This window comes from Neolamprologus multifasciatus, chromosome 7 (assembly GCF_963576455.1).
Source record: "Neolamprologus multifasciatus chromosome 7, fNeoMul1.2, whole genome shotgun sequence".
Taxonomy (NCBI): Eukaryota; Metazoa; Chordata; class Actinopteri; order Cichliformes; family Cichlidae; genus Neolamprologus; species Neolamprologus multifasciatus.
The window spans coordinates 16682328-16699794 of record NC_140445.1 but is presented as its reverse complement, the minus strand read 5'-3'; the positions used below and the strand labels follow the sequence as shown (position 1 = coordinate 16699794).

The window sequence follows — 17467 nt, the reverse complement described above, 5'->3', positions numbered from 1 at the left end:
GGTTAATTATGGAGTTCCACAGGGTTCAGTGCTAGGACCAATTCTGTTTACATTATACATGCTTCCCCTAGGCAGCATCATTAGAAGACATAGCATACATTTTCACTGCTATGCAGATGACACCCAGCTCTATCTGTCCATGAAGCCAGATAACACACACCAATTAGTTAAACTGCAGGAATGTCTTAAAGACATAAAGACTTGGATGGCCACTAACTTTCTGCTTCTCAACTCAGATAAAACTGAGGTCATTGTACTCGGCGCTGAAAAGCTTAGAAATATGGTATCTAACCAGATTCTTACTCTGGATGGCATTACCTTGGCCTCCAGTAACACTGTGAGGAACCTTGGAGTCATTTTTGACCAGGATATGTCCTTCAACGCACATATTAAACAAATATGTAAGACTGCGTTCTTCCATTTGCGCAACATCTCTAAAATTAGAAATATCCTGTCTCAGAGTGACGCTGAAAAACTAGTTCATGCATTTATTACTTCCAGGCTGGACTACTGCAATTCATTATTATCAGGATGTCCAAAAAACTCACTGAAAAGCCTTCAGTTAATCCAAAATGCTGCAGCAAGAGTACTGACAGGGACTAGAAAGAGAGAGCATATTTCTCCTGTTTTGGCTTCCCTTCATTGGCTTCCTGTTAAATCCAGAATTGAATTCAAAATCCTGCTCCTCACATACAAGGTCTTAAATAATCAGGCCCCATCTTATCTTAATGACCTTGTAGTACCATATCACCCTATTAGAGCACTTCGCTCTCGCTCTGCAGGCCTACTTGTTGTTCCTAGAGTATTTAAAAGTAGAATGGGAGGGAGAGCCTTCAGTTTTCAGGCCCCTCTTCTGTGGAACCAGCTTCCAGTTTGGATTCGGGAGACAGACACTATCTCTACTTTTAAGATTAGGCTTAAAACTTTCCTTTTTGCTAAAGCATATAGTTAGGGCTGGACCAGGTGACCCTGAATCCTCCCTTAGTTATGCTGCAATAGATGTAGGCTGCCGGGGGATTCCCATGATGCATTGAGTTTTTCCTTTCCAGTCACCTTTCTCACTCACTATGTATTAACAGACCTCTCTGTATTGAATCGTATCTGTTATTAATCTCTGTCTCTCTTCCACAGCATGTCTTTATCCTGTCTTCCTTCTCTCACCCCAACCGGTCGCAGCAGATGGCCGCCCCTCCCTGAGCCTGGTTCTGCCGGAGGTTTCTTCCTGTTAAAAGGGAGTTTTTCCTTCCCACTGTCGCCAAAGTGCTTGCTCATAGGGGGTCATATGATTGTTGGGCTTTTCTCTGTATCTATGAAGCGCCTTGAGGCGACATTTGTTGTGATTTGGCGCTATATAAATAAAATTGAATTGAATTGAATTGAATTGAATTGATGCCTTTTACAGGGAATTAACGTAAACTGCAAGGATTGTGAGTTTCTGTCCTTGGGAGCTTTTTTGGGTGTGTACACACTGTGCTTGACTGACAACCTCCCTCGCTCTCACCTGGCAGGTCAGAACAAATTATACCTTCATCATTCCTTTTTGGAACATGAAGTGCCGCGACCTTAAAACACCCCTATAAAAGAAACTTAACTAAAAGCCAGAATAAGTAAAGAACACCTGTGCGAGTTTGCAGCAGGGGCTAAAAGCAGAACTGCAATCGTGTGCATCAAGAAACGCATACAACAAAAGGCAACACTCAAGGGGATAAGAACACCGCCGACTTTTTATGAGGCTGCTTCATTCTCCATGAATTAGTAAGCAGTGTGAATGGCACTGAGCGAGCGCTGCTGAATGTTTAATAGAATCAATCATCCCTCGAAGCCAGGACGCCACCCACATCTATTTAGACGGGACAGGCTCTGCTAAAAACGGACACGTCTTCAACAGAAGCTGACAGGCAGACAGACAGTGAAGCGAATGTCTACAAACATTCCTGCAGAGGGAGAGAAAAACTGATGGGTGGTGAAGGAGGAAAAGGTGAAGAATGGGAGGTTTTTAGAAAAAGACACACAGAAGGCAAAGCGTATGTACCCAATTTGTTGTCATTAACTGACAATGGGAACCTTTTTTATCTTGATGTGTGTGTGTGTGTGTGTGTGTGTGTGTGTGTGTGTGTGTGTGTGTGTGTGTGTGCACGTAAATAATTAGATTATCAGAAAGCAAGCCTTTTCTTCCGAGGTTCTCCCAATAGGAAAGCTGGAGAAAAAGCCTCAACTTTAAACACAATTCACTTCCCTCGATTCAACTTCTTTCCTTGTATACAGATGATGCTTTTCTAATAATGTGCCTCGCCCGCTATTTTAGGTATGGCCACAGATCTCACTTTTTTTTGTTCTCGCTGCACTCACCTTTCATAATGGCTCATAAATCACTCTCAGAGACATCATACATAGGATTAATGAGCTGGGGGAGAGAAGTGCATGTCTGAGAGTCACTGATACCATCACCCAGTTCTTCTTAGAATTCCTCATTTATCTCTTTGCCCTTCTCTCCAAAATGCCACTTACCCCCCCTCCTCCCTCCAACTATTCTGCCATTTCATATTTACTTTATCTCTCTTCTATAAGCCTGCCTAGATCATTTAAACAGCAACACAGCTTTTGGGGTATTTTTTTTAACTCAGCTGCTGCTCTTTAGCGCGTGTGCCTGGTCAGCTCCCCCTGTCATTTCACTTCATTTTAAACCAGCAAAATTCATACTTGGCTGAATTCAGTCTGAACTCTGTGTTCTGACTGACTGGATCTCATCCATCCCACTGCAGGCCGGCTGTCAGCAAACACAATGCACGTATTTTCTTGTTGGCAGACCATCTGTGCAGTAAACAGATTACTTAACCTGCCGTAACAATCTTTGCGCTCCAGAAAGACTGCTTGTTAATAAATCTCAAATTATGCAGGATTTTAGAAAAAGAGAAAGAGAGCGAGTTCCCTCTGCTAAAACACCAAATCTGTATGAAGCAGAAAGGATTTCTCTAACAAACCTATAATCCACTAGATCCCTGAGATTTTTAATTTTGAGTAACTGTGACTTCAAAAACTGTTAAAATACCAGCCAAACCATGATTAATTCCTAGTTCTTAATGTCCATAAGTATATTACTCCAAATGCCGCTTTAGACTTTTTATCCAGCATCATAAATAACAGTTTAACTGGGTTCTGGCAAAAGCACTGGAATAAGTATTATCAGATACTGGAGCACCTGCTTAGTCAGTGTACAGTCATAGATCAGATTTGACCCGTTCAATGCATTTTACTTTAGCACAGCGGTCCCCAACCTTTTTTGCGCCACGGACCGGTTTATGCCCGACAATATTTTCAAGGACCGGCCTTTAAGGTGTCGCGGATAAATATAAACAAAATAAAACTAGTACCGGTACCAAAAATAAGAAAATTGATTCATAACACACGTGAAAAGACCCAGGAAAACTGAGTAAACGATAAAAACGATAACAAAATAACGCTGAAAACCGATTACAAACCCTGAAAACCTGAGCCTCAACTCTCGCGGCCCGGTACCAAACGACTCACGGACCGGTACCGGTCCGAGGCCCGGGGGTTGGGGACCGCTGCTTTAGCAGGACTTTCTCCTGTTACACTAACTGTTTAGTTCCACATCTGTCCACTCAAGTAGCTCGAGACACCAACCGTCTGCCACCTACAATCCACATCTTGCGTCAGTTGATCTCAATAGGTCACATGATAGGGTGAGACAAGGTCTCACAGCAGTTTCAACCGAAACCTCTGCAGATAATGACCCACACCCTTTGTCACAGCTTGGTTCATGATCAATAGTGAGTCAACGACTGCCTTAAGGGTACAACTTCCACTACGGCTTAAATACGTGGGACTTTCCACCATTTGGTCTTAGAAGCGTCTCGGATGAGAGCTGAAACATCCTCAAGAAATGTAAAGGAGTTCAGTCGCTTTTCTTTCCAAGCTTCTTAGACACCATGACCTGGATGACTGAGAACCTACACAGACATACTGGCATTTAATGTGTTTGTTTAGTTTGTTTAAATCACAGCAATCGCACTGTGTGGAGCTGAATGATTAAAGAGTTCAGTTTTTGCAGCTGTGTTGTTGGCTGATGATTACATTTTTCGGCGCTGAGCCAATCTAACGGCTAATTTAATAAACATTAGCAATGGCTAGTGGGGACATGATTACCATTACTCTCTCTCCAACCACAAGACTTTGTCACCATTTGCACAGCTGACAGAACAATTCCCTGTAATCACAACATAACTTAAAGATACTCTGAATCTTCTTGCTTCCTTTTAATTATGCACCATGGTTGGATAACTGCTGTTAAAATAATCACGTGCTTAAATAAAATATCAGGATCATTTTATTAAGTTTTCTTCGGTGCTGATTTGAGATATCTTTTCTGAGATGTACTTAATAATTTACTTACAACTTTGTTACTGGTACCCAGCTGCATGCACATAATATTATGTGAAGTTCTAAGGGTTCTGAGCCAATATAAAACAAGCAATAATGTGCAAAAGTCTTGACCCACCCCTCTATTTCTTTGCTAGGAAAATGGGAAGTATGTGCAGCAATTTACTGAAGTGGAAATACAGCATGTAAGGCAAAAACAGCACAATTCTAACAATATTAATCAATAGTTGGTATGACCACCTCTATTCGAGCACAGGCCAAACTCTCTTAGGCAAATTTTCTTCTCTTTTCTTTTAGTCTTCAGGAATATCCCACACTGCTACAATAATGTTGAAGTCTGGGCAATGAGGAGGCCAATACATACCTGATAGTGCTCCATTTCATTATTTTTGTATCCAGGTATGCTTTTACTGCACTCACAGTATATTTGGGATCATTGCTGCACTAAGGGATGAAGTGGATTCATAACTCCATTAGATCTGTTGCCACTGATTTTCAGTCCAGTTCTCGTCTAATTTGGCGTAACCTCAGCCAAGGACATGACTTTCAGATACTGCTCATCTTCTGCAGATAGTCTTTTATTCCCCCAACTTCTTTTGTCCTTCACTTTTCCAGTTTCCTCACATTCTTTAAGGACACACTGAACACCATGCTGAGATATGCCACATTATTAGCTGATAGCTCTTTGGAAATCACCTTGTTGGTGCTTTTTATACTTAAATGTTCCATAAATTAGTGTTCAGTGACCTAACAAAAAAAAGAGATAGAGTAAAAAAGCATTCCTTCGGAGCTGGTCAGGTACAAAGACTCGACTGAAAATGAGTGATGAAGCAGCCAAAGTCCAAAGAAAAACTTTGCAAGACCTTCAAAAGCCTGGAGAACTATTGCTCAAGAGTACTCTAAAAATAACATAGTCTGGATCCTTGGAAGCACAATATGAAGACACGAGTGTTGACTGAGACTTTTGCACAGTATTGTGTAAGGGACTTTAGATTAAAGGATCAGGGGTCTTTGGCTTTTCAATATATAATAATGTGTATGGTGTAGTGTATTAGCTCAATGAATGAGTTAAGAACACAGATGCACAAAAATAGAGCAATGCATGGGAATCTAAGATTAAATTTAAAATAGGCAAATCACATTAACATGTTAGTGGTCATGACTTTAGTAGTTATGTGGGCAATATGCCTAACCAGATCTTTTTAACTTGCACAACAAAGCAGAATTTCCGATAAATAATCAGATAATAATCTGAGGAGGAGAGTAAAAAAAAAAGGTGAGGGAAGGATGGGCAAAGTGAGAAAAAACGGAAGAAATTGAGATGGTGGCTGAACAGAAGCTGTAAATCCTATTGTCATAAAAGAAAAACAGACTGAGGGTGAGAAAACAAAAAAAAAATAAAAACCTAATGTAGGAGGAGATTTATTGTCAGGCACCACACAGGGCCAGTCAGCCAGAGAGAGATTGAGCCACCAGACTCGTACAGTAATGTGTGAATTTCCACCACGGCTCAGCTGAATTTAATTTTTCCATTTAACAAGCTCAGGGAGAGCTGTTGAGCAGTGCAGAGCAGGACTCCGAGGAGGGATGGGAAGAGTGAGATATCATGTCCTTAAAAAGTGAACATGCAGACAAGAATGCAAGGACTTCAGGCTTTGCATGCATCTGTGTGTGTGTGTGTGTGTGTGTGTGTGTGTGTGTGTGTTCGCAGGCAAGTCTATATATTTACACTGTGGGTTTCTTGTGGCCTGGATCCATTAGACGCAGAGTGTCCCTGATCACGCCCACTTTGACCTCTTCATCCACCGGACTGGGAACATATTCAAATACTCCGGGTGCCACCTAAAAAATGCAAGCACTGCTTACAGCAAAAAGAAATAAGAGGCTTTAAAATATGATGATGTTGCTGCTGACATTTCACTCTTACCTCCTGCTCATGCTCGATTCTCATACTAGGGTTGGAGTTGACTTCTAACAGTACGGGCTTTAGGTTCTTCATGAGCAAGATGTCAAAGCCTAATATCTGAAACACACCCACAGAATGTCAACAACATACTTTCTATACCGTATATATTTAAAATTCTCAAATATATACAAATAATGAGGATTGATGAAAAGGTCATTAAAGCTTAAGAAAATATCTACATGTGATCAATATAAAGTGAATCTTATCTGATTATTTTATTTATTGTATAATTACTTGGAAGCACGTGGGTCCTGGTTTGCCGGGTGGTATGTCAGCCTGGTAGTAGACTCTAAGTTCAGGCACCACGGCGATGACAGTCTTGATGACAAGGGCGATGATGTCCGACCACACCCTCTTGATGTCGACACCTTTAGCTGCTAATCTGTACAGCACGCTGGAGAGAGTGCGCTTGCTGCCGGTGCTCTGGCTGTCTGAGTGCACGAAGTTGCCGCTGTGGACGTTGAGCGAGTAGTTTGTCAGGTGCATGAAGACGTGGCTAAGATTCTTCTGACTTGGCTCCTTCACAGAAACACACAAAAAAACAAAACGAAGAAAAACAAAAAGAATAGAACAAAATTTGTTACCTTTAAGGTCACGGCTTCACAGCACAGTTTGCTGACACCATCGTGGCTACCTGATACAGCTCGGTGCAAAAACGTGTCAGTCCCTCTTTGGCAATGTAGATCTCCAACGGCTCCAAGGACTTTATAAGCACGTAGAGCCGGATGTCGAACTTAAGTTTGTCAATAAGTAACGGCTTTTGGATGTACTCCTGGACTACGCCCTGTTTGGCCTGCGAACCCGTCATGGGCTTGAGGTCACTAGGGTCACGGATGAGGTAGATACCGTCCCCCTGAGAGCCCCCATCTGGTTTGACAATGAAAGTGGGATTCACTGTAGCATCCTTCTCTTTCACCATGTGAATCTACAGCAGAGGGAAAAGGTACACCACTGAGTGTGAGTCAAGGAAGTTTAAACATGTTTATATTGTTGATGCTGTATCAAAACAGCCTGTTGAAAGACCACACGAACTGGGAACGTAAGAACTTGTTATGAAACACACAGAACCTGTAGAAAACGGTTATTGTTCATCGTCTCAGCAGCAGTAGCAACCGATAGGTGGAGAAAAGTTGTAAATTACTCAGGTGTTTCTTTTTGTGAAATATACACTGCTCAAAAATTTTAGAAAAAATATTTGTCTTTTCTATACTGATATGGACTGGTTAATGAGTCGGGAATGAAAGGATTGCACATTGTTTCTTCATCCTCTAAGAACTGCCTACATAATCTCACCACACTGCCGTGCACCAGCAGGAACCCGGGATCCAGTGCACCAACCTTACAATGGGCCAAAAGATTTCATTCCTGTCCCTGGTAGAGGTCTGTGAGTTACACCATGGATATGCCTCCCCAGACCATCACTGTCCCACCACCAAACATGCTGTTACAGGCAGCATTGCGTTCTCTATCGCTTCAACAGACCCTTTCGCGTCTGTCAGATGGGCTCAGGGGGAACCTACTCTCATCTGTGAAAAAACAGGGCACCAGTGTTGGACCTGCCAATTCTGGTACTCTATGCAAATACCAATCGGGCTCGATGATGTTGGGCTATGGCACTATAGGACATCGGGCCCTCAGGCCACCTTCATGAAGTCTGTTTCTGATTGGCAGTTCAAAGACATTCACACCAATGGTCTGCTTGAGGTCATTTGTTCCTCCTTGCATAAAGGAGCAGATACCCGTCCTGCTCATGGGTTAAGGACCTTCTACGACCATGTCCAGCTTCCTGGAAACCCTTGAGGTAATGTACGTATTGCTAGGATGTGCCATCCTCTGTGGGGTTCATGTTACCAGTAGTGACACTGGCCCTAGCCAAATGCAAAACTCATGGAAAAAACATAAAACACAGTCAGAAAAGATGAAGAGGGGAAAAATGTCAGTGGCCTCAGTGTCTCATTGTTGCCCCTCTAGCGCATCTGCTGTTAATTTCATTAACACCAAAGCAGCTCAAACTGATTAATAACCCCCTCTGCTACTTAAATGACCAGATCAATACTCCACGAGTTTAACTGACCTGATGCTACACTCTGATTAAACAGTGTTCCCTTAATTTTCTATAAGCAGTGCAGTTAAATAAATTCATTATCTTAACTTGCAGCTGCACAGGAAGTAGTAATCAAAGATTTGGTTAATCTCGAAGGGGACTGGCGGCGGCTCCTGGGCCTGGCAGATCCCCATGTACCAAATAGAAGTGAAGAAGTGGAAAAAGTGAAAAGAGGAGGGAAGGTGGGGCATGTAAACAAGAACGAACACCTTGTAGAACTGGGGGATCATATATAGATAAAAACTGGAAGGAACGTGTTTGGAGGCATGGTCCCACTCGTGAAATTCAGATACTTTTTCTCCATTTACCTGCATTACCGATCCTTTCACCTCTACAAAAAGATGAATATTCAATCTTCAATCTTCCAGTGAATTATTATTTGTCTTCACTATACATTTGTCTTCAGCCTGATTTGTTTTATAATACTGAGTCATGGCCTAAAGGTTTTATAATAAGATAAAAAGCAATATTCTGGTGCCCTCTGCTGGACATAACATACAGTTGCAATGAAATCTCAATTAGAAGAACTGACCACGTATTCATCTGAATACATCATAAAACTATTTTAATATTTTAATATTTTGGAAGAAAATACAACTTTTTTGTAATCAGATATTCCTGTATATCTTAATATTGCATAAACAGTACATGCAGATAATAAAACACACATTTTTATTTACAAAACCAAGAAAAATATGAGTAGACTACATAAGATCAGCATCTGTGTTCATCACTTGGACTAACTTGGAGAACTTGAAAGAAACACTGAGTCATCGATGAGTGAACCGATCATCTGTATTTGTATTTTAAAGCCATTCCCAAAAGGTAAAGAAGACTCATTTCAATAAATTTATTGAGGTCATTGCTGCTGTGTTTGGACTCACTTTGTAGGACACCTGGTGCACTAAAATTAATACAGCTACTACTACACTTATCACTGGTATGCTTCTACAAGGCCTGCTGTGGTCTGCCTTTGCAGCTGACTCAACCTACCCATTTGACTTTCTCTCATTTTGACCAACATCTAGTTTTGGTTTATGGTAATAACAGCTCATCTGTCTCTTTTAGCTTTATTATTAACACAAGCAAACTAAATTGCCCCCTTGCTTCTTATTTCAAACAAGACACTATTATTGTTACTTCCCCACATGAGAAGAGGTTTCTGGACTCAATTTACCAGATTAAAGTATAAACATTATATCTTGGAAGAACTCCAATTTCCGTTTCTCACCTTTTGTCATCATATTCACATGACTTTAGCTCACTGAAAGAAGCTAGCCACACATAGCTTCCATGTTTCCCCTTCTATGGTTACACAGAAAAACAGTTAAAGACGCTCAACAACTGTTTTCATATCCAGTGTCATCATTTTTATTTGTGTCAATTTTCTTTCATTTATTTTGAACGTACCTGTGCGGTAAACTGTTGGTACTCCTCAGGCAGGATCCAGGAACGGGGATAGAAGTCGTATTCTTCTGGGAACAACTCCTGCATAGTCCGAACTGCTCTGCTGAGGTTGATCTTTCGCAGCATTTCGATCATTCCTGCACGGACAGTTTTACATAAGAAACTGAATACACGATTGGCACGATTTACACTCACCGGTCACTTTGTTAGGTGTACCTCCTCAACTGCTCATTAACACCAATATCTAACTAGCCAATCGCATGGGAGCAAATCAGTGCATTCAGTCATATAGACAGCCAGGGAAAGAAAGGTGATTTTAATCATTTTCCAACACAGTTTTGAGCTGATAGGAAGGCAATGAACTCAAATCACTAGTTACAACCAAGGTATGCAGAAGAACATCCCTGTATGCACTAAATGCAGCAGAAGACCACAACATGTGGCATTTGTGTAAGCTAAGAACAGGAAACTGAAGCTAAAATTCACATGCGCTCAACAAAATTGGACAACAGCAGGTTGGAAAAACGTCGCCTGGTCTGATGAGTCAAAAACATCCACCCCAGTGACCTGCTGGAGGTCAGAATTTGGTGTAAACACCATGAAAACATGTATCAATCCTGGTTCATATCAAGTTCAAGCTGTTGCTGGTGGTGTAATGGTGTGGGGAATATTTTCTTAGCACTCTTTGGGCACCACAGCCTACCTGAGTATTCTCGCTGACCATGTCCAGCCTGTTATTACCACCATTTACCCAGCTTCTGGTGCCTGCTTCCAGCAGGATAAAGCTTCATGTCATAAACCTCGAATATCCTCAAACTGGTTTCTTGAACGAGAAAATGAGTTCAGTGTACTCAAACAGCAATGTGGACCAATCTCTCTGAGGAGTATTTCCAGCACGTTGTTGACAGTGAGTGTAAATTGTTCAGTAAATGTAACCAGTTTCACAATAAGCAGAATGATTGCAGAGAAGGACTATTAACCATTTTAACAACCCTTGTTGGCTCAGAATAAAGTGCCTGGGTAATGTAAGACAACACTATAACCTGGTTATGATAACAGAATCCTGAATCCATACTGCAATAAATAATATGTGATTTGCTGCAGGTGGTAGCAAGATAAGAAGAGGTGAGAGGAAGAATCTGTGAAATACCTGGGAACTTGTTGACCTGCCCTGAGACGATATTTTCATTGTCATGAAAGGAAACGCCGTGCCAGTAGATATCACAGGCTGTTCGCCTTCCTAAAGGAAACTGAGGGGGGAAAAAAGCAAGAAAGAACAGTGAAAGGGAGACATAGCAGAGGGCTGAAAACATACAGAATAATGAGAACAGTTCATTAAGGAACTCGTGTTTGCAAACAAGAACGAAGGCTAATCTATTAGGACTACTTAGGACATTAGGAAGGTGTTTTGTCCTCGCAGTGAACCGAGAAAACGGGGATAATCTTGCCCAAAGATGGCAGGTAAGTGCGTGTTATGTTGTGAAGAGCTGGGAAAGAGGAGGAGAAGTGATACTATAAAGAGGATTTACACAGCGAGGAAATCCTGCTGGCACAGGGTAAAGGACAGTTTTGTCCTTTACACCTCATCTGCTCACTCTCACGCACACACTCCAAACCACACAGAAGCCACGCAGCAGAGGTGTGGGGAATCCATCCAGGTATTGATAATAGTAGATAGTAGCAGTATTAGTACACACCAGTGCTGGTATTGATATTGGATTGACGCTAACATGATAGATTGATACTTTGTCTGTATCCTCAGTATGTAGCCCACTGAATTGTGTTACATAAATTGTTTTTTTTGGAAATGAAAAAATACACCTCAAACATGAAAAATGTCTAAAACCTTTTGTATTGACTCGACATAAGCCAACTTTATAAGTTAAAAGTGTCGGTATTGGCAGTGGTATCAGCAATACTGGCCATGTATTTATTTTTATATAAAATCTGCAGTATCGCACAGCACTACCTAACAATAAAAAAGCTACATAAAAGCAAGATGAACAAACAATCAGTCTGAGAATGAATTATGTGCACAATCTTTAGTTTTTCAGCCCTTAAAGTCTCTTACTTATTGTAAAGATTCCTCACATCTGATAAATCAAACACACATTTTAGAGCTGGCAAGTTCAAAGTATCAACATGGAGCTGGGAAGAACTCAGTCACAGAGGCTATGACTTTATTACATCATAAGGGCTTTAACAGATTACACTGGTAAGTAGCAGCACGCCATCGCGAGCCTGAATTCAACTTTGACTCGACCCACTCTGCTGCCTCGCTGCAAGATAAACATCTAATTAAGGACTTAGTGAGAAACAGAGTGACCGGTTCTAAACCCTGCCACACTGATGCCAGAGAAGTGAGGTCAAATTATTTAGAGCAGGGATCACACCATAAAAATAGCCCTCTTGTGTTTGCATGGACTGGTTAGCATGTGACGTATGGGAAAAGTTAGCTTTCAGAACCACTTTTTAATGGGGGAAAAATAAACTTGGCTTATAGGTTGCTGCAACATAGATATTTCAAGTTGCACCCAATCTGTCATGCCTCGAGTAAACAGCATTTATAGTTTCCAACAAAAGCTCCAAGGAAGCCTTTAGGTGTGAAGTATTTTGAAATCCATACGCATCGATTCAGAACGTCAGCTTAGTCTGCGGCATCCTCATGAAAATCCCACGCATATGTTGACATGCACGGTCATTAGTCTAATATTCCAAGCTGACCCTCACGCTGCCATCCTCTCTCCCACAAAGAGGACTAAAAGTTGATTGGATTAGAGGAGCTATTTAAGACTAATGATTTCCCACTGTTTAAGAGAATGCCATATGCTTAAAGTCAGCTGACAGTGCAGATGTAGAGACGTGGCAATCTGGATGCACCTTAAAAGCCTCATCAGTCTCTAAAATGTTGACAAACTTTATGAAATTTATTTCAACGTGTTGCTGAAACAAATTTCATAAAGTTACGTGTCTTACAACTCACTGAAAGGGTGTTTATTCAATAATGGCAAAACCAGCCTGCCTGCTTCAGTTTCAGCCCCTTCAGAGTGGTTGACAGCTACTTTCAAAATGACACAAGATCTAAAGCACCACCGGCTTTGTTGGGGGTTACGGTGCGGACCAGGTGTGGTAATGTATAGGCCTTCTGTCTGTCATTTTCTGCAGGAGCTGTAAGCGTCGCTGCTTGGTTGCCGTGGCTAAGGGTAGCGTTTATTTCGCCTGTCTCATCAAATTGTCTTTTTTCACCTCTCATGCATAATGAAAGATGGGTAATAACGCCTGATAGCAGGTATTAATTGCATCACATTCAAAATTAACAGATGGTGTTTACAGCTCAGATTAAGAAGAATGGGATCAAGTAGGCTGCACATAAATGTTTGAAAGCTGTCAATTAGAACACATCAACAGCCACCCGCTGTAATTTCATACATCGGACCCATGTGGACTGAAATTCTCAGGCTCCTGGCTAAATTGATGGCAATCCTGTCTCGTAGCATCTTGATTGTTAAAGGATAAAAAGTGATTATACTTTGCAGTTACCAGTTAGCCAATTTACTGATTTTGGTCCACGAAACAACTGAAAAAAGTGGCTGCCAGGCAACAAGATGTAATAAAAGCATTAAACCTTTCATTCAAGTTAGGCTCTTCGGGCAGAACTGCACCACTTGATGCTCAAGTTTTTTCACTTTCCAAGATCTCTACAGTGGCAAAATGAGGACCAGTCAACTTGAATTTCTTTTTGGTGAATTGGACAAAGTCACAGGGAACCAGATGTAACAACAGGGTGGGTGGAGTTGGTAAACGCCTGCTCTATTAAATGTGGTGCATCTGTCTGCCTCTGAATTTTATGACAATATAGAAAGTAAGTAGAAAACCGCCAATAATGTGAAGCCACTGTTTTACAACTGTTTATAGAGATATAAGAAGGAAAAAAATAAGAAGTATATTCTTCCTCCCCCCTAGCCACTCACAGATGGCTGCCCCTCCCTGATCCTAGTGCAGAGATTTCTTCCTGTTAAAAGGGAGGAGACTGAATCAGATTCTGATGCATTTTGGCAGTTTAAAACTGGTTCTTAATTCACTTCAGTTTTATTTCTGTAGTGCTAAATCACAAAAGCAGTCACTTTAAGGTGCTTTATCATTGGAAGGTGAGGACCCTATGATAATAAAGAGAAATTTCCAACAAACAAACCCCCTATTAGCAAGCACTTAGAAGAAAAACTCCCTTTTAACAGGAAGAAATCTCTGACAGAACCAAGCTCAGGGAGGGACAGCCATCTGCCGCAACCAGTATGGGGTGAGGTGAGGGGGGCAGGACAAAAGACATCCACTGAAAGACGGCATTATATTAATAATAACTAATGATTAAATGCAGACTGGTGTGTAAGCACAGCGTCGAAAAGGTGAGTGAACAAGAAACACTCGGTGCATCATGGGAAACCCCCAGCAGCCTAGCATAACTAAGGAAAAGTTCAGGGTCACCTGATCCAGAACCAACTACAAGCTTTATCAAAAAGGAAAGTTTCAAGCCTAATTTTAAAAGAAGAGAGGGTGTCTCTCTCACAAATCCAAACTGGGAGCTGGTTCCAGTGAAGAGGGGCCTGAAAGCTGAAGGCTCTGCCTCCCCTTCTACTTTTAAATACTCTACAATGACGAGTAAGCCTGCAGTCTTAGAGCAAAGAATTCTATAGGGATGATGCATTGCAATAAGGTCCTTAAGACAAGATGGGGCCTGATTATTCAAGAACTTGTATGTAAGGAGCAGGATTTTTAATTTGATTCTGGATTTAACAGGAAGCCAATGAAGGGAAGCCAATAGGGGAGAAATATGCTCTCTGTTTCTAGTCCCTGTCAGTACTCTTGGTGCAGCATTTTGGATCAACTGAAGGCTTTTCAGTAAGTTTTTAGGGGAGTCTGATAATAATGTGGTTAGCACCGTTGCCTCACAGCAAGACGCTCCTGAGTTCAACTCCACCATCTGGCTGAGGCCTTTTTGTGTGGAGTCCGCATGTTCTCCCTGTATTTGCATGGGTTCTCTCCGGGTACTCCTGCTTCCTCCCACAGTCCAAAGTCATGCAGTTATTGGGGTTGGGTTAACTGATGATTGTAAATTGCTCATAGGTGTGAATATGAGACTGAATGGTTGTCTGTCTCTTTGTGTTAGCCCTGCAACAGACTGGTGACCTGCCCAGGGTGTACCCTGCCTCTCCCATTATGACAGCTGGGATAAGCTCCAGACCCCCCACGACCCTGAATTAAATTACAGTAGTCCAGCCTAGAAATAAAAAAAAGAATGCATGAACTAGTTTTTCAGCATCACTCTAGGCAGGATGTTTCTAATTTTAGAGATATTGTGCAAATGCAAGAAAGCATTCCTACATATTTGTCTAATATGCACATTGAACTACATATCCTGGTCTAAAACAACTCTCCGCTATCCACCTCATCAGATCTCTGAGTTTATCTTGTGCTTTTGTAACATGTTTATGTTACGAATATAACTATAAATAGAAGTATAAATACTAGCCAAATTACTGAATACCATCTTCGTAGTTCCTGGTACAGTAAGTGCCTCCAGGAGTACATTTTGCCATGATGACACACGCACACAGGCAGGGAGACATGACTCAGAAAAGGAAAAACAACACAAGCCTTGTTGTCGCCGCTGGTAAAAAAATCCACATGACTTTTTTTTTTTTTTTAAAGTGCATTTAGCAGTGAAAAATATACACCACCAAGCACTGACAACAGTCGCCTGTCTTTAGGAATCCACTTATTCCTGCATCAGTTCTGCTGTTGTCATCTGTTTCCTCAGTTTTTTTTACAACCTCAAACACTCCTACACAGATTCAGTCCATCATCTGAATATATATAAGTTTTGTGACTTATATTTATTCACAGAGGTACGTCCTGTAATAAAATGGCAGAGGTGGAAAAGTGAAGAGAAGACTGTCCACTGCGGTAATGGTTAAAAGCAGCAGTAGTTACAATTATATGATTGTTTTGAGACAGCTATTAAACACAGAGTAAAATAAAGTATTCTAACTTGTAGTGGTTCAGCACAAAGTGAAAACCAGAAGCCTCAGTTAAAGGATCCACCAGCCACACCAGTTCTGGCACAACTAAGAAGTGACTAGAGATGCCAGGCGGTGGATTAAGGTAGAACTAAATACTTCAGACATGGTTCTTGTTGGCTCGTGCTTACACAACAGTAAGAAACCAGTTGTTACACATGGGCAGCCACCTAAATGAAGCTGATGTTTGGGCTTCCCTTTGGATGTTTCCATTAACTGGTGCTTGGCTACACCAGCTGTCCTGTTACCACAAGAGTAAAACCTACACAGCACACGGGACACCATAAGAAGACAGTCCATTTATAACACACCTCTTTCCACTTTAGCTGCTTGATGCTTATCTTCAGTGCCTCCAGAGAGGTTTTGGCTTTTGAAGTGTCTACCGTCACAGGTCTCCTCTTCTTTGCAAGCTTGAATCCCTCCTCTCTGCGCATCTCTTCCATGTTTTTGGATGTGTGGATGGTGACATAGTTGCCATTGGGCTCTGACTTCCGCTGCAGTATCTTTCCAGTTCCCTTGACTTGAAGTGTCCGCTCATACCCCAGTCTGTTTAAGTTTTTCTCAGAGGAAACTACAGAGCCTTGCGATGCCACATCAGAAGTGTGTCTCTTGTCCTCTCTGCCCGGCTTACTGCGACTTTTACCTGTTTGTTTGCAGGGAAGAGAGGTGCTGGATGCATCTGTGCCGGTGGGATGATCTGGTGAGACAGAGGCAGAAGGAGAGGAGCCCGGCACCTGCTCTTCTGTATCCACTCCCTCCTTCTCTGCATCTTCACCAAATGATTTCATTTGCTCGACTTGAACCTTGACATACTGATCACTCATTATGCGAAACGCGATGTGTGACGCCTCTGGCCAGGGCACGGCTGTGCCACAGGGTGCAGTAATCCGACGCCGGCGAGCTAACGGTGTTCAGATACAATGAAGTACGCATTGCTGGCTTAAACGGCCAATTAACAAATGAAAGCCATTTCTCTGCGGTCAGCTCGCTTACCAAATAGAGCAAAGGGATGCCCTCAGACGTACACGTTACTGAGCAAGATAACGCTTGACCATCCCAGGCTTGACAGCTAGCGTGTTAACCGGCTGGTCACAATATTTAACTATCAGCTTCGAGCAGCTAGCGGTTCTCTCGAGCTGGCAGCTAGAGGCAGGCGGCACTTGTAGCCAACACTGCTAGCTCCTTAAAGGGAGCTAAACCCGACGTTAGCCTGTCAAACTTCATTCGGCTAACGCATGGCTCGGAGCCAGGTTAGAGACACTAAGCCTCAACTCATGATAGACTTTATCTTACCAGCAACGATATCTACTTAGCATAGCAGCGCCCAGCGTTACGACGGAGCCCACAGTCCACTGCTCTACAGTATGTGTGTGTGTTGTCCTCCCTGTGTTGTTAAGCAGCAGAAGACAGTGTACAGCGCGTCGCCCAGCCTCCATCTGGTTTGGAACCCAGCTGATGCTGCCTTTGGGGTTCCTCGTAATTCCCTGTATTCCCATACGGCTCATCAACGTATTA

General features: G+C 42.1%; 1 protein-coding gene across 1 annotated transcript in view; it reads right to left on the bottom strand.

Moving 5' to 3' along the window:
* The window catches only part of ttll11 (tubulin tyrosine ligase-like family, member 11), a 24119-nt gene extending 6670 nt beyond the window's left edge, over positions 1–17449 (bottom strand). Inside the window, exons 1-7 of the mRNA XM_085168650.1 lie at positions 16264–17449; positions 11029–11128; positions 9882–10015; positions 7002–7292; positions 6602–6886; positions 6329–6424; positions 6131–6243 (exon numbers count right to left, since the gene is read on the bottom strand). Of these exons, the coding sequence (XP_085024776.1) occupies positions 6131–6243; positions 6329–6424; positions 6602–6886; positions 7002–7292; positions 9882–10015; positions 11029–11128; positions 16264–16776 (1532 nt within the window). The 5' untranslated portion in view covers positions 16777–17449. The remainder of the gene's footprint in view (positions 1–6130; positions 6244–6328; positions 6425–6601; positions 6887–7001; positions 7293–9881; positions 10016–11028; positions 11129–16263) is intronic.
* Between the last annotated feature and the right edge of the window lie 18 nt (positions 17450–17467).